This window comes from Myotis daubentonii, chromosome 10 (genome assembly GCF_963259705.1).
Source record: "Myotis daubentonii chromosome 10, mMyoDau2.1, whole genome shotgun sequence".
NCBI lineage: Eukaryota > Metazoa > Chordata > Mammalia > Chiroptera > Vespertilionidae > Myotis > Myotis daubentonii.
In genome coordinates this window covers 48,205,325-48,229,544 of record NC_081849.1, presented here as the reverse complement: position 1 = coordinate 48,229,544, position 24,220 = coordinate 48,205,325, and the positions used below count along the sequence as shown (strand labels likewise).

The 24,220-nt window shown below is 34.0% G+C and overlaps 1 protein-coding gene across 1 annotated transcript in view; it reads left to right on the top strand.

Annotated features, from left to right (window-relative positions):
* Positions 1-24,220, top strand: part of CALCR (calcitonin receptor) — a 37,575-nt gene that overhangs the window by 3,281 nt on the left and 10,074 nt on the right. Inside the window, exons 2-7 of the mRNA XM_059656036.1 lie at positions 7,242-7,324; positions 11,342-11,492; positions 13,197-13,307; positions 17,834-17,946; positions 19,628-19,719; positions 21,887-22,013. Coding sequence (XP_059512019.1) covers positions 7,242-7,324; positions 11,342-11,492; positions 13,197-13,307; positions 17,834-17,946; positions 19,628-19,719; positions 21,887-22,013 — 677 coding nt within the window. The remainder of the gene's footprint in view (positions 1-7,241; positions 7,325-11,341; positions 11,493-13,196; positions 13,308-17,833; positions 17,947-19,627; positions 19,720-21,886; positions 22,014-24,220) is intronic.

Sequence of the window (24,220 nt, the reverse complement as noted above, 5' to 3'; positions counted from 1 at the left end):
AGATTAGTAATCACTGACTTTGCTCAAACCTTAGTCATTTCCTATGCATTCATTCATTCATTCATTCACTCATTCAATGAACACTAATGCCTAGTGTTCTATTTGAACTGTGGCTGGTACTGCTCCTTGACCCTACATTTTAATAAAAGTCATGTAAGTCTCAGCTACAAGACATGCAAACATGAAGTTAAAATAAATAAAAACAACAAGTGAAAAGATGCCTGGCATTTATGGGATATGTGATTTAAAAATAAATGAAAATCCAAGTATCAAATATGCAGGCTTTCTGGTTCTTCAAATTGTTGTTTTACTTTTAAACTATATGAAATACATACTTATATCTCTATCATATGTTCACTTGTCAAATTTCATTCACTAATCGATTCATCCATGCATGTCACGGGCATGAAAATAAATTAATTTTGCAGTAATCATATTTCAGGACAGTGCTTACAGCTATAGAACACAGCATTACTCCAAGAAAAATTAAAGACCGAGGTTTCCTACAGAAATAAAACCAAATATTCCTCTTTCACAAAATCTCCAATAAAATTGGTTAAATAGTATACATATATAAGTTTCAGGCTAAATTAAGAACTTGAGTGATGGTAAATCAGAAGCCTTTTTCAAGTATTTTGGGACAAAACAGAACATTCGTATTATGGAACTTGGACCATAGGAAATTTCACAGTGGCTTCTCCTTTGTGTTTAATATTTTCTTTAAAAGCAAAATATGAATAAGATATATTTCTAATAATTTAAAGACTTTAAAAATTTATATTACATTTTAAATAAAATAATCACTTTTGATATATTTAAGTAGAGAATAATATTTTAGAGCTTATCTATATTATATCATAAAAATTTGAATTTCATAGCAATTATTGAAGGTGCACTTTGGACCAAATACTGTGCAAATCTCTGGTGGTGCAGAAATGGGTAGTCTAGAGGTTGACCTGAAAGAGTCGAGGTTAGTGTTCATCTTTGTTATTAGTGTACAGGATTTATTTAAACACAGACTTAACTTTTGGACTAATCAGTATCAGAGCATTTATTGAGCAGTTTTTGACTCTGATGAAAAAAGACTAATATTTCAGAGCAATAGACAATCGTATTGTATATTCTAGAACCTAAAATAAGCCATTAGATGAATATGCTTCTTTAATAAGCTTACTAAATTAAAATTTAAATGTTCACACTTTGAGACAATGAATAGCAAACACTTCATCTCTAATGAAAACTGAGCAGGTCTGTTTTCTCCAAAAATGCTTCAGTTTTAATTGTTTTAACCCTGAAGATAGCATTTCTTCTCCCACTACATCAAACCTATATGAAATAGCACAGAATTCTGCCCTCAAGAAATGGGCTTCTATTTAGGGAAGTGCTTCTGTTTTTTATACTTCTCTTTTATAATAGCTATGGGCCATTGTTTTGTCTCAGAAGCTTATCTGCAAAGCTCTTCCTAGACAATATTTTGAAGTGAGCAAAGTTCGTTTTGGATACTTTCTTTCAAAACCATTCAGTCACTTTTTGAAGATAACTATTTCAGTTGTTTGTCATTATTAATCATAGGGTATAAAAAATTTAAATAATCACTTTATTATTAAAAAATTACAAAAGGAAATAAGTATAAAACAAATTTAAATGATTAAATTTTCAAATTATATTTTATAAGCATATAGGGTTTATAGTTTGGGACTGATTAAAGTTTAAAACTATATGAAGATTTTGAGGACACCCTTTAACTATAGAAAAAGACAATATTTAGATATAAAATTTGAATATAAATATGTACTTTTAATGACTTAAATCTCTAGACTAAAATCTCCAGCCTTGATCTCAACGAGTATACTTTATGATGGTGCTGATAGCCAGAAGGGATAGATTACAACCTGACAAAGCAGACCCAAATTGAGTTCTTGGCTCATGGCTCCTTTTGCTTTGCATTTATCATACACACTATGACTTGCTCTACCTCATCTTCTGTTCTCAACCTTAATGTAAAAGCCTCTCTACCTTTGATGGGACAATTATTTCACTTATTAGTTTGAAAATAGTTCTGAGAAATCCAAACAGGTAGCTTCTGGGATAGCCTGCAAGTCCCTAGTAGCCTAGCAACTTCTATTATACTAAATCCAGATTTGTAAAAATTCAAATCCCTGGAGAAAATTACAGCAGGGAATCACTGTTAAAAGGTCATCTCTTAACATATATTTTGAATTGGTCAAATGAGAAGTTAGGAATATGGAGAACAGAGGAAAGATAGGATTGTTTAAGTGACTTCTAACAGATTATTATTGCAAAAAAATTTCAGCCTCAAGATTTCCCCAGTCATAGTAATTATAATGGACGTTTATAAAGCACCTTGTGTGTGTTCAGGCACTTCTCTATGTTGCTTTAATTCTCCAAACAACCTTATAAGGTACATATTTATATTACTCTTTTATTTTTAAAGATGAGGAGACTGACACTTGCAGAAGTCACATACCCTAAACATTTCAGTTTTATAGTAGAAACCAATAAGGACACAAACGACACTTTACAGCAGACTTTAGTATGAGTGTTTCTGGAATGAATTTTCTGAAAAGGTTGTAGGTCTCACTATTTACTTAGAGGGAAAGGGTTTAAAGATACAGATATTTATAAAAATTATGAACACACACAATTTTTATTTTATCTAGATCTAATGTTTTGATAATTCTGTGAAATCAATTGCATATGTGAGCTTCTTGTGAAAAGAGAACATAGTAACATGATCAATAAGTTTATGGAACAACTTGAAATTAAATCTACTTACTTTGGACTAGAAAGCATTCTTCTCCTTGAGCAGAAATAAAATAAATAAACAAATAAAATACATGAGATACAAGTTTGTAATTTGATTATAACTTGAAAGTGGAAATTATAGATATATGTACAAAATGTTGGAAAAAATAGACCAAAATATTAGAGGTGGTTGTGTTGGAGTCGTGGGACTATAGCCAATGTTCTTCTTCCTTCTACATATACTTTTCATTTTATTTGAGTGGTTATTACCTCTATGATGAAAAATATTGAAGTATGGAAATAGGAAACGTAATTACAGAGTGCCATAATCAGAGTCTTGGAGTTATAATTATATTATCTAGAATAAATTTCTATAAATTATGGGCATCCATTATTTAAAAAAAATTTTGGGCAGTAATATGCATATTTGTTAAATTTGAGAGCCTAGAAACTTACTATGTCAAAAGGAAACCTACCTAATTATCAAGTTTTATATATTAGAACTAGATATTGGATTTTTAATATCTACTTATTGGAAAGTTCTTTATATTAACCTAAATTTTATTTTACTATTCTGGCTTAAACTTAAAAACGCAGAATGATCTCTAGGTTTAAAAAAGAAATTAAAGGGAATGTTGTGCTCATTTGCTAGTAATTTTGAAGTGCTGTTTTATTCAGGGCACTCTGCTAAGCACTAACTGAGGCTTACCAAGACCAATAGAGTAAGTCCCAGAGAGCTCCCAGTCTGGTTGAAGACATGAAACATTTACTCAAATAATGGTTGGGTAACCAACTGAAGACATTAGAAAGAGAGACTGTAAAATGAGGGTGAAAATTAAATGAGGCAACATATATAAAGCACTTTGAACATTGCTAATACGCAGTCAATGTAATAATATTAGATATTATCACCATTGTTATTATTGTTATTTGCAAAACTTTTTCTTCAATGTTGATGAGATACCACTTTTTAAGGTGATATGGCTATTTACAGGGCACATGGAAAACTGACCAAATAACCTCAGTCTATCATTTTAGAGTATTTTAAAAGGCTAGTTTAAAATCTGAATAATTTTAAGATCCCATTGAATATTCCACTTTATAATTATAATGACAGAAGATAGTATAAAAGATCGATCATTTGTGTATGAACAGAGGGTGATGTGTAAAAGTTATAATCAGAAAAGGAAAAGACTTACTAAGAACACATAAGAACTATCCCATAAATGTGAATCTCTTCTAATAATCTTATTGCACAAAGAGATCAAGGATATTATCTTAATTCTGTAAGCTTTCTAAGGACATTCTACTTTCCTGACTGTATCTAGGTCCTTTCCCTGACCTATTAGGCTTTCTAGAGACCACAGTCTTAAATTCTAGTTTATCCTCAAGGAAAAATAGAACATGCTCAGCTCACAATAAAACAAGTGTCTGCATACTGAATGCTTATTGCATGTCCAATGCTTTATGAATCCAACCTCCTTGAAGTTCACATTAACACTTCGAGACAGGCATTATGATCCCTATTTTTCAAATGCGAAAATGGAGCCACAGAGAGATGGGTTGACTTCCCCAAGGTCAAGAAGCTCATAAATGCCATAGCAGGAACTCACACCTACCTTGGTCACATCATGACGCCGTGTGGAAAGTTGAAGAAGTTTTACTAAAAAATTAAAAAAAAACACAATATTTTAGGAAATACTACCTTTTAAAACATATATAGAAATTTCAAGAATAAAACATGAGAACAACTCACATGAATGGAATATAAAAGCAAAAGCAATATATTTTTTAACCAGCTTTTCTCTGAGAAACCAGTGGTTCTACTATATTGTATTCAACAGAATGTCTTAACAAATAAATACATATATACTTTTACTCTGAGGAGATGTTGTTAGTAAGATTGTTTTTTTCATTCTAACATTGATTTAACTTGACCTTCCTTGAAAATCATTTATTTCACACCCTCTGTGGCACATTTGAGACTTCTATTTGGGGATTGCTCATATCCCAGTTTTCTTGGAAGTCAGCATTACCTTGAGACCATCCTAGAAGCTCAGTGTCAGGAGGGGTAGTCAAGATTCACCAGCAGGTGAAGGCCCTATCTCTGACTTTACATTATGGGGGAGCACCTGTCTCTTGCAGCAGCTCTGTGTCTGGATTTAGAAATGAACATGTATTCAGCGAGTATTAATGGTCACTCCTGGCCTTCATGGGGCCTTTGGTTTGCCTTAAATATTTTGTTTCTTACATAGCAGTCTCTACTGCCTATTAACTTGATGCTGGTCCCTAAGGACAGTAATCCTACATTGGAAGGAAAGTGGTTTTTGTAAATATGTCAGTGTTTCCATTTAGGGAGGAAAAATAATTTGCTGAGTGCTCTTTAGAACCAGATAATTTCCCAGGGAACTGTCCAGTGCTGTTGTTGGTGTAAAGGGGCAGATGCCGCCAGACCACATGCAGCTCATCCAGGACCATCGAAGAGCCTCTTTCTCTGAATGAGAGCTGCTTTTTAATTAGACGTTTTAGGTGGTCTGTGTGAGTCATAGTAATTCATACTATCAAAAACACAATTATCTTAAATAGTTTAGGGTCTCCAGCTGGATTTAATTAAGCAGAAGGCCCCCCCCCCGTTTATACTCACCAAATGGTCGTTGATTTCATCTAAATTTTAAAAGTCCTGTGTTATATATGTTTTTAAGGTTCTGAATAACTTTTTTGTTTTTGTTTTTACAAATTCTGGTATAAAACAGAAGAAGTGCTTTTCTAAAATGAGAAGCCACTGTTAGTTACTGGGAAAATGAAAACATGGGCTGTAGAGTCAGAAATGCTTGGGCTTGAATTTAGTTGCTGCCTCTTTACTAAACAGATGACTTTGAATAAGTCTCTTACTCTCTCTGAGATGCCATTTACCAGAGGGTTGTTGGGAAGGTAAATAACAGGACGCCTGGCCATACCATGTCTCCAACTAATTTAAGAAGATTGTTAATCGTAGCCTACAAATCCTTCCCCACTCTCACTCCATTCCCTTCCCTTCCCACTCAGCAACAATTACTGTTATTCTAAAATTTCTAGTTATTATCTCCATGATTTTTAAGATTACATCTGTTTATGACCTTAAGCCAGTGATGGAGAACCTATGACACACGTGTCAGAGGTGACACGCGAACTCATTTTTTTGGTTGATTTTTCTTTGTTAAATGGCATTTAAATATATAAAATAAATATCAAAAATATGTCCTTGTTTTACTATGGTTGCAAATATCAAAAAATTTCTATATGTGACACGGCACCAGAGTTAAGTTAGGGTTTTTCAAAATGCTGAGATGCCGAGCTCAAAAGGTTCGCCATCACTGCCCTAAGCAATATACATACATCCTTTTATTCACCTTGTATAGTTTTACACTTATCTCTGTTCTTGGCTCCAGGTCACCTCCTCCATGGAGTCTTCCCCAATTCCCTAGGCTCCAGCTCCTTGACTGTCCCTGACTTTAGGATTGCTCTTCTCTAACCCTTTCCCCAAAAAGAATCCTGTCATTCTCCCAATTAACACTCTGGAGGTTCCCCAATTCTCCATAGATCAAGGTTTTATGAAAATTATACCTTACATTTCTCAATTTTATGTTAGACTTACCAATACATAAATCGATACAACTTACTCTTTTAGGCACACTGTGTAGATACTAACTCATACCTAACAATAAATATAGTTTTAGATGCCATTATAACTACTCATCCCTAGTTGAAATATTGTTTAAACACAAATCCCATTGATAAAAAAGAAACATATATATTTTTCATTTTTACTCCTTTATTATCTTATGTAAAACCAACTGCAGTCATGAAAACCTGTTAGGTCGGTTTCTGACTTTCATGGTCTTGAATTAAGAATGGTGACTTCATAGGTGACACAATCACTCATTGTTGTGGAAGAATTTTTTTTCTTAATAGCAACTTGAAGAAAAAAAGAGAAAAGCAACTTGAAGCTTAAAGAAAAAACACCATAGGAAAGAAAAATACTCAAGGCTCTAAATAAGACGCCTTAAGGAAAAGTTGGCCCTTTAATTACCTAGAAGGCATGGCTCTTAATCCTTTACAAGCCACAGATATTATTTGTTCATGCCCAACGAGCTGACTTCTCTATGGATGTTTCCATTGACATTTCCAGCAGTTATATTGATGCCACTTGTTAATTGAAGTCCACATTGATTGCTCTTGATTTCTCTGAATTCTTTGTTTTGGTCTTGATATGTACAGGTGGCTCCGGAGTGCCTTAAGGGGGACTTTAGACAGTCTTTTCTGGCTGACAGGAAGGGCAATGGTACATGCCGCTACAAGCATGCTGTTCTTACTTGGGGTGTTTTGGGACACTGATCCTCTTCTAGTCACATAGAAAGACAAGAGAAAGAAAGACTATACTCAGTAGTAAAGCCATATTAATTTAAATTTCTTTTTTTCTTTTTATACTTTCCTAGGAAATAAAAAATCGACTTCAAAAGTAACCATGCGGATCCCATATAGCACTCGCTGGTGCTTAATATTCTTCATCTTCATGAATGTAAGTAACACAAAATTATTCTAAGCTACGTTAATCAAGAATGCCAAAATATGGAAGAATGTTTTTGGTATGAGTGAATGGACATTAGTCAAAATAAACATTGCTCTCCAGAAGCCAAACTAAGTTCCTCAAAACTGTCATTTTCTTGAAATTTTGCCAAGAAATCTCCCCTCAGAACTTACACTGATTTAGTTTAGTGTTAGGTTTACCCAGAAATGTGAGCATTGTTGGTTTACAAAAATGTAGCATTAATTAGAGATACCTCTTTATTATCTTGGATATTAATATTGAAGATTAATGATGTTTTTGGATGAAATGTTTTTAATGTTAGATACGTGACTCTGAGTTACAGTGTCTGGGCTGCTGTCTTTTTAAAACATCTGAATTCTTTCCGTCTGTTTATTGATTCCCAAGTGTATTTCTTACCAAAAACTCACTCAGAGTTTTAAGTCTTGACATACCACTGTCATTCTATAACTCTCCAGCCTTTTAAATCATGTCCATTTTATGTAATTTGTATTGTTTTATTCCTAAATTATTTAGCAAGTAATCAGAACTATAATTGTCTTAGAAAACACTATCAATGCCTATTTTTTCTCAACTTTGTTAACCCACCATCACATAATTTTAATAGCACACAAAAGGGAGATGAGTAAATTTTATATAAATAAATTTGGAGTTGTCTTGATCCACATCAGAACAATAATGGCCAATTAATTATAGTTGACAGCAAATATCACTTAGTATCTGATACTCTTTGCATAGGGTTTCATGATTTCCATTGTCCTTTAATGTGTAGTCACTGGCTTACAGATTTGCATAAATTTCACATTACTCAAGGAAATATTACTAATATTCTACAAATGTGAATTTACTTTTTAAAGAGAATTTTTATTTTGTAATGTTATACATCAAATAAATGATTTATGGGGATAACTTAAAATAGCCCTTTTTGTACCTATTTGAATAATGAGTATAGTTTATTTTATTATGTAAGACTATCATATTATCTTAATCTTTAGATAAATTACAGTATAATCCAGTATTTAGAAATGCAGGTACTTTGATATCATTGGACATACAATAAAAAATATTTAACATTGTAGAAACAATCAGAATATTTTATTTCATCTGTAAATGCCCAAGTCTTATTGCTATTCTATAGATGCAGAAATATAGGTATATTGTTCATATATTGATATTGTTATTTTTCATAGATTGAGTGAAATCCTATCTGATCAACTATATATGAATATTTCTAAATAATTTCATTTCATAAAGCATATGATTATATTAGACATTGATACAAGGAAAGCTAAAGTAACTACTAGATAATAACAAGGAAGTTTGAGTATTATCCCATCACCTTTTTTTATTATGAAGGCTACAGATAATTTTTGGTGTTAAAAAACTGAAGCAGGGCACTTTTATTCAAAACTTTTACCGGATATATTATAAAATTCAAAGATTGTAAGAATCTCTTACATTTGCATGAGCCATGGACAGAAATGTCCTATGGTTTGTGGGCATCTCTTCACTAGCAAAACATAACTGCACAGGCCACTTCAGTGGTTTTGTGCTCTCTTTGCATACAGAAATTTCCTTCTCTATCTGAATTTGAATTCTATATTTTATTTGAAGGACTTGTCCATAAAACCTTTTTTACCCATCAATTTCCTTTCACAACACTTATTATATTCCACATTGATACTCCTTAGAGAAAAGTAAATTTTTTAAACAAAATGACATTGATTTTAATTACTCCAAAATACTTCACATTATTGTGAAAAAAAAACTGCCTGTATATTTATTGAATTCTACCAAACTGCTTCCAAATGGACCTTAAAGTATCAGTTTGAGTCGCAACATTCCATTAGCCTCATCTACATGAATCAAAACTGCCCACTCACTTCCTCTCCCTTATCTGCAGTAATGCAATAGGCTTAGGACAGTGCTTAGCACACAGTGAGTGCTCAAAAACATGCTAGTGATGATCATAATGACAACAACAATGATGAAAAGCATTTTGATGATGTTTCTTTAGCTGATCCCCCCGTTTGCTTTGAATTTATTACATATGCAGCAGTTTGGGTGTTTACTGCTTAAGTAGAAAGTACATAGGATATCAACCAGGCATCTGATCCCACCTCAAAGAACCAGGACTAATACTTTACAGCGTTCTATTTTATCCTTTGTTACTTTCAAAAGTATAAGTAACTGAAAATTGCCAATAATTCTTACACATACATTATTGCAAACAATTTCTCTGTTTGCAAACGGTTTCTATTCAGATGGCTTGCTAGCATTGCCAAAACAATTCTAAGAGGGAACTACCTTCTTCTTGGTAGTAAGGTTTTTCTTTCCCAACTTGTCTCCTTTCTCAGATCCCTACCAGATTTTTTTAGTAATATAAGATAAAATATCTGGCTATTTGACTAATACTATTCTCCATTTCTTATATTCAAATATGCCTTCATGTTTTTATTCTTTGAAAAAAAGCTGTGAGTTGCTCTTTCTTGTTCCATTATGAGATGATCTCTAACCCATACCTTCAGCTTCCTGGTTGGTCTCTCCCAACTAATCAATTGGACATCTGAAGCCTCCCACAAGAATTTTACCAACACTCTCCACTCACAACCTTCACTGATCAAAAAGCTACAAAATATATTTCATTATAATTGCAATAACATTAGCTAAAATGCATTGAGCCTCTCATGTCCCACCACTTCGTATTTGTTTTAGCCAGGTTCTTTAGTATCTAATTTTTTTTTACTCCACTTCTTACTATCAATACATTTTGGAAAACTTCAATGTTAGATTAATGAGAAAGAGAAAAGTCAAATAAAAGTATGTTTCAACAGATAGAGAGGCAAAGAGTATTCCTAACTTCTGAAGAAGAAAAGTCAGTGCAGGCTGAAGCTTGCAAGTCTTCTTAAAAAAAATCTCCATGCAGAGTTGAAACCGGTTTGGCTCAGTGGATAGAGCTCGGCCTGCGGACTGAAAGGTCCCGGGTTCGATTCCGGTCAAGGGCATGTACCTGGGTTGCGGGCACATCCCCAGTGGGAGATGTGCAGGAGGCAGCTGATCGATGTTTCTCTCTCATCGATGTTTCTAACTCTCTCTATCTCTCTCCCTTCCTCTCTGTAAAAAATCAATAAAAATATATTTAAAAAAAAATCTCCATGCAGAACCTAGATATGAAAAATCACAGATTCAAACACCACTAAAATGTCATAGCCACAAAAGAAATTGGCTACTCTAGGAACACAATTAGACAGTGATCTTTACACACACACACACACACACACACACACACACACACATATTTTGATAAACAATACCTAGGATGGTGATAAGGATTAATTGAGACTGACAAAACAAATGTCAGACTGTACCAAAAATGTAAAATATCTAAAAGTAATAATCAAGATCTACATTGATTTTCACCCATGCAAATGAATGACTCTGTATAGGTGATCTGTTGATTAAACCAATTAAAGGGATTAAGGCCAGTTATTCAAAGCAGAACATCTCAGAACAGATTTGTTTGTTCTATGTAATAAATAGAATCAATTTGTGGCAGTGTGCACAATATAAGCACAAATAAAAACCAGCTGAAGAAATCCAATAAAAAAGCTTATTTAGTGCACTAATATGTATATCTAGTTTAAATAATATGATTAATGATTCTTAAGAGTTCCAAAGACAACAAAGTTGATTTAATATTCGTATTTTTTGGAAATTAGGTTATTTTCTTTGTATACATCTAAACTTACAGTAGTAATATAATTTTTAAAATTTTGTATGATAAAGATGTGCATGAGTTTGTATGGCTGCTTTACATTTTCAATAGTGAATGGAATGAATGTTATAAAGCAAAAATATTCCACATGGAGATTATGTATAATTGTTTATAGGAGGAAAAATAAATGTTTTCAAATTTTTTATTGTTTCATTTATTTATGTAAACACACATTCATACTCTCTATAATTAACTGACTTTTTTTTTTAATACAGTTTCCAGCCCTTCTTTCCTCTGTTGAAAGCAAAATCACCGCTCCAAAAGCGGAGGACTCATTTCTGGTCAGATTAGGAAAATGGAAAATGCGGATTGCAGAGGCCAAATGCCTACACCGAATGGAAAAGCTGCCCCCATACCAAGGAGAAGGTAAAGAGAAGGATGTATGTAAATATGTGTTTCAAATATCATTGAAGGTTTATTTTCTTCCGTGAGTAAATATATATTGACTGATTTTAATTTAATACGCCAGCAGTTTTAACAGTGGTTTTCATACCATAGTATTTTTGTGCATTATATGCAGCAGACATGCCTAGTTTCTTTGCTCAAGTTCATCCAAAGACTCTCTGGCTAACATCTGCATTTAGGACAAAATTACTACAATAACAGTATTCACACCTAGCAAGCAGGAACAATACAGGACTAAGTGAAGGAAAGGAATTGGAAAATGACAAGAAGGGAATTGGAAAATGGTGGGCAGCAAATTTGCCTGAGGTGGGACCTGATAAAACCTGGTCTTATTTGGGTTAATTAGGCAGTGTCTTCCTTTACCTGTCAGTCAGTTCGTAACTCATGCTAGTCCTTCTCCCTTTCTACCTCCAGTTCCCAGATGAACTGGAAAAAGACATCTCCTAGGCAGAATTGTTTATCTAGCACCTTCTCTAAATGCTCTATGTGATTGCCCAAATATTCTCAGGGCCAAGCATATGCGATTAGCTATAGAGAGCCCACGGGAAAACAACAGGGAGAATGTAGATGGCCAAGCATGGCTACGTCCATTTAAATTCTCTCCCTTGTCCCCTAAATCATTTGAAAAAAGCCAACAAGATCTTGGACACCCTTGTATATTCTAAGACAACACTCTTTGTTAAATATACTCTATTACTAGACATGGTTTGTCTTCAGATAGCTAAAATTTTAATTTGTTTAAACAATAAACCAGGTCGGTTTTTCTGTCTGAAGTAGTTTCAGTATTTTTAAGAACCTGAAAAGGCATTAGATGCAACTCACCACCAAAAAGAAACCATTTCTCTGAATTAATGAGACAATAGAAACACAAAGATGGTATTTTCAGAGACCAAGTGAGTGCAGTCACCTTCACTTCTATCTTACTAGTAGTTACCTAGGGATTGTGCTTTTGATTATTATTTAAAACTTTTTATTTTAGAACTGCCTTTTATACTCACACAATACTCATTCTTTTGAATATCTGTGTAGAGATAAATCTTCATATTTTGGAGTAGATTTAATTTTTGAAAGCAGTGAGAAACCACTTGGAGGCAACATTGATGAATACAGAAAGTGATCAAACTGAGCATTATTTTAGCCATTAGTAAAGTGTTACTCTAAAGTAATAGGACTGTTTATATGTGATCCAACTGGATGCAAATGCATCTTCAGTTGGAATTTTGAACCATTTCATCACCCTTGAATTAGGAATAGAACCATCCAAGGAAACCACTTTGAAGATTAGTGGTTAGTAAGATTCATATGTTCCAAAGCCATATTGTTTTTTTCAAGGTAAGCTTATCCCAGGGCGATTGTGCATATACTTTCACAAAAGTTTTCTTATAGCACTTCCAAAGATGCTTTAAAGGAAAGAGTTTGGATGAAAGATTCCATACAGAAGACATGTGCCTTTTGATGAACAAATGGAGACAACACTACAAAAATGTAAATTCCATTAGTGGTCAGTAAAGTTAATACCATTATTTTGTGGCTACTGCTGCAACTGTTGTTTTTTTTAAATATAGTTCCAAAGTGAAAAGCCCCAGAAGAATTGTCTATGCACTATTAAACCTCACTAAGGCAATTTTTGACAATGGCAATGCTAATTTCTTTCTAAATGGCCAGGTCTGTATTGTGATCGCATGTGGGATGGATGGCTGTGCTGGGATGACACACCGGCTGGAAAAACAGTCACTAAGCAATGCCCAGATTATTTTCCCGACTTCGATACAACAGGTAGAATATTTATTTTTATATTATATTTTGCTATGAAGCTTTTAGAGTTTTCATGGTCCTCAAAAGAAAATCAGATATAAAATATACATACCTAGTCATAATCTACACAGTTTAGCATGTTCTGAAACATTTCCATAAATGAAATACTACCTGGTTGCACAAATCTAACAAGCTGTCCTTATTTTATATAGTTATTTGAATTTTTTTATTTTTAGAGAGAGGAAGGGAAAGGGACAGAGAGAGAGAAATTGGTATGCGAGTGAAACACCAATCTGCTACCTCCTGCATGCCCCCTACTGGGGATTGAGTCCACAACCGGGCAGTGTCCTGATCAGGAATCGAACTGGCAACCTTGTGCATGGGATGGTGCCCAGTCAACTATGCCAGCAAAAAGCTGTCCTTACTTTAAGTCACGTTACTGGTCAGTTGTGCACACTGGTCATAAATTCCATTACATTTTGAATAAAAATTCATTTTTATATCATTTAAATAACAAATATTAAATTTGAATTAAAAATTCAGTCACTTTTTCTAAAACTGTGATCCATTCTTAAAATGTATGGTTTCTAAAAATGTTTTCAGTTGTCTCACATTTTAGTGACTTATGCAAATGCTTGATCTAGCGTTTGTGAATACCAGGCTGGTATAACATGCCCAACAGAAATTTTATAGAATGATAAAAATTATATAAAACCATGATATATAAGGGAAAATAAGTCAGAAGGTGTTAACTATAGATACCAGATTTCTGTTCCAGCAGATTATTAAAATATGCTCAGATAATAAAACAAATACTGTTACAATGAATTGTACGAACACCCAGCTCTGTGTCCTACATAATATGAAGAGTCAACAAATGTATGTTTAGTAAAATAGTGACACCAAACTCACTTTAGTTATAAAAGTAATACAGGAACACTTTTCATTGATTATCACTTTTTTCCTTTTCAAAACATTTTCTTATATATGACAGTAATCCCCCCTCATCCGCATTTTTGCTTTCGTGTTTTCAGTTAACCGTGGTTATCCTTAGTCTGAAACTATTAAATGGAAAATTCCAGAAATAAACAATTCATAAATTTTCAATTGTGCAGCACTATTCTGTCCTGCCCAGGAAATTAATTATTTTGTTGTCCAGTGTATCCACTCTGTATACCATACACACCCTTTAACTCACTTAATAGTCATACTTAAGAGGCTATGGAAAATCAACTTTGACTTGAGTTGTTTGGTCAGAGTTTCTACCACATTTCAGGGTCAACCAGCTCATCTAGTTAGTCTCACTCATTGACTATGAACGGCAAGAAGTTACTGCCTGTTGACTAACAGTGAGGACATCAGTTAAGGCAGAAAACAACAGTCAGATGATAACTGTAAGCAGGAAAGTTTCTGGAATCCAGTTTAAAGTAGAGAAATTCATCTAACCTCAAGACAATGTTTGGGAGATGCTGTTTGTGCTTTCTTCAAAGATGAGGTCCTAAATTCTACTCCAGTAAGACATAAATAACGTAAATTAGAGGGGGAGGGGCATTTTTAAAACCAGTTCAGGTCAGCCACTTCTGGGAATTCTCATTTTGATGGAGAAGTTGGGATGTGAAGAGAGAAAGGGCTTAATCCTGGGCCCCATTAATCATTACATTCCTGCAAATTCTAACTAAATGCCATTTGATGGTAATCCTCCAGGTTTGTACTGACTCCTCCAGATAATGATGCTTCATTAATCTTGTTCGACAACTACATTATGGTAACTTGATTGGCACAAAAAGCTGTTCTGCAATTGAGGCTACAATGCCCGCTCCAAAGCAGCAATGAGCTCTTGCCAAAGTGGCTATAATTATTGACTAAAAGACAAGTTTTTGGTCAGCAGAACAGAGATTTCCAGGCATAGATCCATCTTTTCAGCCTGGTTTTTGGATAGAACTACCTCAGGTGGAGGACAAATCCATATCAGATATTTACATTATGATCATAACAGTAGCAAAATTACAGTTACGAAGTAGCAATGAAAATAATTTTATGGTTGGGGGTCACCACAACATGAGGAACTGTATTAAAAGGTCGTGGCATTAGGAAGGTTGAGAACCACTGATGTAGAGTGAGGGCAGTCCAAACTTAGAATATTTTAAAGGGAAATACCAATATATGCGTGTGCGCGCGCGCATACACATACACACACACACACACACACACACACACACGTGAGGAGACAGCAAGCTGTGTGGTGTGAGTAAATGGGGATGTTTGGTTAGAAAGGGATATCAAAATAGACATATTCTTTCTTCAGATATCAAAAACTTGCCAGGTGGAGGAGGACAAATTGTTGACAGCTGCAACAGTTAGAACAGGAAATGCCTATATCCAGACTTTAGTTAAATCAAAACAAAGCAATGATATTTCCTATAGTCCTGTCCATGATTGGAAGGTCTTCAAAACAGATACCTCTCCTCCATATAATGTATTTTGCCATGCATAGCTACATAACTTGGTTAAAACCAAAGTATGGTTATTTTAATAAAACAAAATACTATTTGCTGACAATAAAATGCTACATTACAAACTACTTTTTAAAATTACAAGTAAGCTTGGAATGGTCATCATTGACAAATAGTATTAACAAAACCACTGACCAATTTCCAGTGTCAATTTTTTTGTGCTGGTTAGTACTAACCTTTTTCAAACATTGTTGGTGTTCACTTCTTTACATAGTTTTGGTCCAGTGGCTTTCTCAGCACACAATTCAAAAATTTTCTATTTAACTTTGTAACACATTTATGTTAAGCAATGATGATTCTGGGTTGCTTGAAAACAACTTTGATTAAAAGTTTAAATAATTGTTAGAGTAGACACAGAAACAAATCTGCAATTTACAGATTAAATCTTGTGGTTAGTCTGGTAGAAAGTATTTCAGTAATACAAAGAAAAATGATAAATTTCATCTAAAAAATGCCAAAGATGAAAAGATTTTTATACTAACTTTCAGCATATGTACTGACTTACCAAAACTACTGATAGAAAACTATTTAAATATTATCAGATTTCAGTGAAATTTTTTAACACGAGTTGTTTCCTTAGCCTTTAAAACAATGTCAGTGTCCTCCAAATATTAGCATATGATTCTGACTTCCACATCTCTCTGCTAACAAACAAACAAAAAACCAAAAAGACAGTATAATAGAGCTATCTATATATGGGACAGATCTTTGCCTTTGTCAATGAAGAAAAATGCTTAAAAAATATTTTCCCTAAGAAATTATCAGAAATCAAAACTTGTCCAGAGTTCCAAATACATTGTTAAAATCTCTTTGCATATTATACCAATTCATGGTTGTTATATAATCCCTCAGGCAATAAATACATTGCAGAGGTACTTTCGAGAACTAAAGAAAATCTGAATAACTCAGATTAAATTTGACAAGTGCATTCATTTTAATGTTTACTTGTTTATTTATTTTATTTTATTCAGAATACTTTTTCTTCCAATTGTGTAGCTAATTAGGTTGGAATTTAAAAACTATCTTGTAGTCAACAAAATTATTTATGGTTCTTTGGGTCAGTGGAATGGAGTATACATAACCTTTCCACAGGACAGGACTAGAAGGTTAAATGCAGAGCTTACTAGCCCTGCCATAGCTTTGGAATTGAGTAGACCTGGATTTGATCCCTGGCCTCATATGTACAATGGGAAGGCTAATACCCCCTTTAAATGGTCATTATTAACATTTAGAAGATAATTCTGCAAAGTGCTTGTTAGCAGAGAACCTGCCCATTGCAAAGGTATAGATCTCTCATATGTCAATCCAGCTGAGTCAGCAAATTTCACTATCACATAGGAGATGATTTAAAAAGTCAATAGTGAAAGCTAAATCTATGAATCCCTAATATATTCTTTGTGGGACAAAGAGAGATGATTTCAGGAAAATTATTTTGAAGGGCATCAAAATGACTTCTTGATACATCCCCTAGTTTTGGGTTTCTTTGTTCTGTTGAATTTAGTCATATGAAATTGCCAATATTTGATCATTTGACCAACACAAATTGCAGTTTCATAAGTCAATAAATATTGCATATAAATGAAGAAAAGTATGTCTTGCTCTTCTCACAGTTCTATCAAGAATCATAAGTTTAATGTCTGTTAAAAAATAAAAATAAAAAATAAAAAAACAGGACATAAAGTGTAGGTAGCACTTTGGAGTCTGAAAGACCTGGTATTCAATCCTAGCTCACCCACTATCTACTACTGACTTTTTAAATTCATAACCTCTCTGTCTCTGTGCTGTTTGTAAAATGGAGGTATCAGTATCTGTTTTACAGCGCACTGCCAAAGCTAAAATGAGACACCGTATATTAAAACATTTTGTATAAAACATCCCAAAATCTAATAAGTTCATGGTAGGCTCCATATACTGGTACTCATATTCAAATTCTATTAAGTGATTAACACTTTGAAATGATTTTAAGCCTTAATTTATTATTTTTCCTTCTTCTTGTTTTGAAGTGGTAAGTAATAACTTATGTATCATTAACAGAGGTGGCTGTAAAACACTGTGAAATAAATGGAACTTGGGAACTAACTGCTGACATGAATGAAACCTTGACTAACTACAGTATGTGTTACGCTTTCTCTGATGAAAAAATGAAGGTAGGTTCTATTTCAAATTTCAGTATTTCCTGATAATGGATATATATATATATATATATATATATATATATATATATATATATATATATATGTATGTATGTATGTATATCTACACACACACCCACACACGTATGAATACATAACTGCAAAGTATCTGCTACCAAGCTGCTAAGTTATATTATAGAATAAAATCAGATAATAACATATATTTAATTCTTTTCCATTTAGAACATTCATTTCAGTGTTTTGTAAAGTGGATACTTAAACACCAATTTCCTTTTTTTTCCATGTTGATATTTGGCATGTATCTATATCCCGTTCTGTGGATAAACTACATTCACCAGTTGATGGACACTGGAGTTGTTCCCAGTGATTGGCTATTATGAATAATGCTGCTGTAAACCTTTGTGTTGACATACATTTTCATTTATCTTAGGGCTTCTTTCCTTGATCACTCTTTCCAGGGGGGATTTAAAATTAGTTTCTCTTTTAAGAACCAAATTTTCTTTGTTATTCCACTCAACTGTATATTCACGTTCTCTTTATCAGTACAATTTCTTTTACATTCTTTGAGCTTAATTCTTCTATAACTCCTGTAGTTGGAACTTTAGATCATTAATTTTCAACCTTCTTAATTTTCACACATGCCTTTTAGTCTTTAAATTCCCCTCTATGTACAGCTTCACCTGTATCTAAAAAGTCTTGACATGTCATTATGAGTTCTTTAATCCAATGGTCATTTAGAAATGTATGCTTAATTCTCAACAATATGATAGTATTTTTAAAGTTATCTTTTTATTAATGATTTTTAAACTATTCTGGTCAGCGAAGATGGTCTTTAAGATTTCAGTTATTGGAAATATGTTAAAATGTGCTTTACTGATTAGTGTATGGCATTTTGGATAAATATTCTCTGAATATTGAGTCAGCACCTGAAAAGAATGGTATTCTGCAGATGTTGGGTGCAGTGTTTATTATGTGAGTTAGTAAATTTTATTGATCATGTTATTGAAATCTTTACAGCTTGTTTTTTGCCTGTGTGTTTTATTGGTTACTAGGAGATATCAGTTTTTGCTTTGTTTCTATGGTTTGAGTTTATATTATTAGGTGCATAGAAATTTAAAATTATTATATCTTCCTAACTTAATATCTGCACCTATATGATATTATACCAGTTATGGCTAGGGTTAATCTGAGTCATCTTTTCCCATCCTTTTACATTCAATATTTCGATATCCCAGTATTTAAAGGTGTTTCTTATAAGCAGCATATAATCCCTTTAAAAATGATCTAGTCCAACCAAATTATTTTATAGGTGAGGACTACTGAGGTCTAGAGAGGTGAAGTGACTGACTTTATGAAAGTACACAAAGACTTAGTAATAATACTCTGAGTAAAGAACAGCTCAGATAAATCCAGTCTTGTGCTCTTCCCACAATATCATGCATATTCTTAATCTCATAATATTCAGTCTATTCATCCCGTTTATTATAATTCAATATAATTTAATTCTTTGAAATACTTGTTCTGATTTTAGTAGGTTATTTTAAAGGAGGGAAACAGTTGTTGATTTACACTGATATTTAAAAATAGAAACTACTTCCCCCTTCTATCATCATTTATTCACTCACAGCATTTGTGTTTGTAACTGTTTCTGTTGTTGCTGCCATTGTCATTCCAGCATGCTTACATGATGTTCTACTTGGCCGTTGTGGGACACTCTGTTTCTCTTCTCACCTTGACAAGTTCGCTGGGGGTTTTCCTGCGTTTCAGGTAAGCACCCTTATAGCATCTGCTTTTTCTTTCTTCTTTAAGATACTGAAATAAATGGAAAACTCTGTAAAAGTTGGGCAGGGTGGGGGATCTTCTGCAAATCATAAGAGATATATGGGAGTCATGAAGTAGCAAGAAAAATTATATTAATTATCACACTAAGAGTAAATAAGCAATTACATAGTATATAAGGTCCCTGAAGGCCAAAGCTATCTGTTTTGTTCATCTATCTATACCTAGAATCTACCAGAAGGTCTAAATTATAGCAGGTACACAGTAATGTATGTTGGATTATTGAATGAATTTTAATAAATTTTTAAAGTATCTTTAACTCATTTCAAAAAGTTCAGTGTAAACGTCATCAAGGAAATGCAAGAAAACTTTTAACAAATAGCAGAAATTATATTGAAATTACTCAGGGTGGTTCCAGTTCTCACAGGACATTGAACAGTAACCAGTCCTTTAAGTCAGTGTTGTACGTCAGCAGATGATCGAACTCTACCTGACTAACAGAAAACCAGGCCGGAGCTTAGCAGCACTGTGTGATGCCTTCATCCACACCCCTCGTGCTGGATGATGCCAGCTGTCATTGGTTTATGCCATGCCGAATCCAATAATGAGACCAGAGGTATTTGCCTCCCAGTGAGAATAATTATAAAATGCCATTATGACTGTAAGGGAAATGGCAAGTCACAGGTTTAACAGTGCAGTAGGGAGGAGTTTATGCAGTGTGAATGGGTATGATGTTTCATATAAAGCATTTTTTTTCTTTTTAAATCCTTAAATTTACAACCTACTTTTATAGCACTATTATAAAATCAATTAGGTTTGGTTTATTTAACAGACTTTTCTGCTGCTAAAGCAGTTCATGTTGGTGTGTGTGTGTGTGTGTGTGTGTGTGTGAGAGAGAGAGAGAGAGAGAGAGAGAGAGACAGAGTTCTCTAAACCCCATTCTGCATTCTACTCCTGATCAACAAGTGCCAAATTTTAAAATATTCTGTATTAACTATTTACTGATGCTTGTGCTTCCTGAAAATTTGAAAAATGTAGCTACAATAATCAAAATGTGCTCTAACACATGACCTCATTACTTAAACTTACTTTTTGCTACAGATAATTGAGTTAGAAACTACCCTCATATTTTATCTTTCATCAAAATTCTTGGGATTCTAACTTTATTCTATGAATAATTTTTAGGGGTAGTTACTATTATTAATCTTTAGCATCATTAACTTAATGCATTAGGTTTTCACATGATGCTACACATTTTTTAACTGAATCCAATATGGTAAATACAAGATTTACATTTATCTAACATAATCATCCCACTTTTGTTATAGCCATTCTATAGGCTCTCTTCATTTGCATCAAAAAGTGAAATAGGATATTTAATCATGCTTACTCATATGAACATTCACACCAATACATATTAAAAGTTTATGAAGGAACTTTTAAAAATCAAACAAATTGCTTAGCACCCAAAGGTGGGACATGGCTATGCCACAAGTATAGGTGTCGACAGTTCCAAACCACAGGATGCCTCATAATGAGGTCAAATTTGAGCCTATTTAAAATTCTTTGCCTGTGCCTGAGCTCCACCATCAGGAGGTTGTGGAAAGTAGGAACTACAAAGTTGATTCCAATTGGATTATGAGAGATAAAAAGACTGCAGAGCAAATGTCAAAAGAGAAGACGAAGGGAAACTTCATAAAGTCTGTGTATGTAAGGGTCAAGGCCATGGATACAGTGCTTTGTCACAGGCCACCTTCCTTCTAACTTCATGCTCTGTTATCCCACTTGCCGCACAGTTTCTGCCTGGTTACATCAATAAATAGTTGACTTTTCATCTGAAGCACATGCCAAACTATAACGGTTTCTCCTGTAAGAGTTCTTCTCTCAATTAATTTTGTGACATTTATTCTAATTAAAAGTGATTTTATCACCCACTCTTTCACTTGTTGGGCAAAGTCACCTGAAAACTGAAAGCTGTGGGAAAACTGTTTTTAAAACTCAGGAGTAAGAGGTCTTATAGATGGGACCAACCTCACTTGTTTCAATACATTCTCTCAACGATTGCTAAAGGGAATATTAAAAATACTGCCAAAATATTTTCCCACCAAGTATTTCAACATTTTAGCACTGGTTAATGCTGTTATTTTTCTTCTAGGAATCTTGCCTGCCAACGGGTTACCATGCATAAGCACATGTTTCTGACTTACATTCTGAATTCTATTGGTGTCCTCGTCCACCTAACCCAAGTGGTCCCCAAAATTGAGTACGTGAACTCGGATCCGGTGAGCACTGCCTTCTTTGTTTTTAATTCTATTTTTAAAGATGTAGCATTCATAAATAGTTAACATGGTGTTATTGTTTGTAAAACTAAATGATTTGAAATATTGTATTATTCTTGAAAAACTGACATTCTAGAAAACATTAGATTAAGGTTCTCCATAGCCAAGAAGAGTAGAGACAGCAAATAAAAACCCAAGAAAGGACCAAAAAAAAAAAAAAGTGCAAAACTTTTTTAGAAAGGGAAGTTGTTGGACACTTTCAATCTTCAAATATTAATTGAAATTGCAACTAACATGAAAAATTTAACTGCAATCCTAATTAAGGAAAAGCACATCTACAATCAGTTCATCTATCTGTGATTCAGGCATATGTCTACTTTGAAAAAACAATATATCATTTTAAAGACAATTTCTCTCCTAAGCAAATTAAAGACAGAGTTATGGATTATTTTTTCATTTTGACCCGATTCTCAGGTCTCAGAGTCAGCAAAAAGATATTCCTTCCCAGTGCCCAGGAGGATATGTTTTAAAAAGAAAGTTATTTCTTGTAAAATGTGGCTGCATCATTCCAACTGTTGTTGCACTACTTCTATTAGAGTACATTTTATTGGGGGCAAAATAAAACAGTGTTCTCACGTCCTCAGTGAGGAGTCCCCATGGGTTCATGGTCCCTCTCCCATCAGAGTAGTCAGTTTCTTTCCTTGGAAGTTTTTAGGTTAAGCAGGTTCTCTCCTGTAAAACCAAGTGTGAAAATTCTATTCCTTCGCATTTTTTTAAGTTAAACTCATAAGAACTCATGGCATAAATAAGGGCTGAATAGATCCTCAGTTTACTGAGTGATGTGAAAATTGCCCATTGTCATCCATGTCATTGGAGCATTTCATTTCCATAATATTTAAAATTTCATTTATTGCTCTCTCTGCTTATTTCTTCATGTGGAGAGTCAGGAGACAGAATTAAAAGTATTGTTCTTGCTACATCTAAAGGAAGTGGCATCCTTGTCACTTTCTGGAAAGAAATGTGTCTCTGAACTTTTTATCTGGCTCTGAAAGCTACAATACAGGGAGATTATTAGTTTTTACTGGGAACCTGAGTTTTTTGCACCTCAAAAGCCAAAACAATCAAGTCACATTTTCTGTAGCCTCCTGTATAAGAACTATCCCAAGTTCTGAAAAACAAAGTGAATTTCTTCTCATTCTCATTTGTTCGGGACACTTGAGCCACCAAACTCTGTTGGAACTTCATCCTAGTCATAAGATGATCTACTCAGAATGGATGCTTAGGGCTGAGGCAGGAGGGACCGATGAAACCCAGGAAGGAGAACGGACTCCTCCTGGCTAACCCAGAGGCCGCTGCTGCAAGGAATAGTATAGAAATGTGAGGGAGGGGACAGGGACAGCAGAGCGTTTGAGATGAGAGATCAGTGGCAGATAAAATTACATTGAAGTTATCCATTTTGTAGGCTCTGGAAGCAATGAGATTGGGAATGAAAACTGTAATGGATTTGAGGGACAGTGCAGAGAGACTATGCCAAAATGTGAGCATGGGATACAGTATCCCACTGTAGTCATTGATGCTACTTCATATTACTCCCATGTCAAAATCAATAAATGGTATTTCATTAAAGATCAGATGATGTGGAAAAATAGAGAGGGCTTCTTTATTCTCTTTAAATTGAATTACTTAAAAGTGGATTTGAAGAATTTATTATGGATTTTAAGAAGTTATTCCTAAAATGGCCAGAGGCATCAACCCAATTTCCAGTTTCTCTTATCTGGTCTATCTGGCTGGTGCCTCTACACAGATAAGCATAGCTCACAAGTGGTCTCTTGTGTCATGGTTTACGTGGCGAGCCCTCACCTCAACATTTGCATTTCCACTGCTTTTAAAAAGCTATTGTGAATTTAGCACAAAACTTCTTATAGATTTGCTTTCATTCCAGTTGAAGTACAAGGAGTTTCGTACACTCCTTTGGGGTATGTTGGTTTATTGGTAGAACGCAGCTACAGAGCAACAGTCAATCTGGTATTTGCTGTGCTTCGCTGGCTTGCTCCAAATACTGTAGCACTGTTGTTGCTTAACTATAGAATCTCAGATCCCAGCTCTTCTACTCCCTTCCAGATCATTCTGTAATCTTGAGCAAGTTACTGAACCTCACTGTGCCTCACTTTCCTAATGTGTAAAGTGGAGGCAGTAATAGCCCCTTCCTT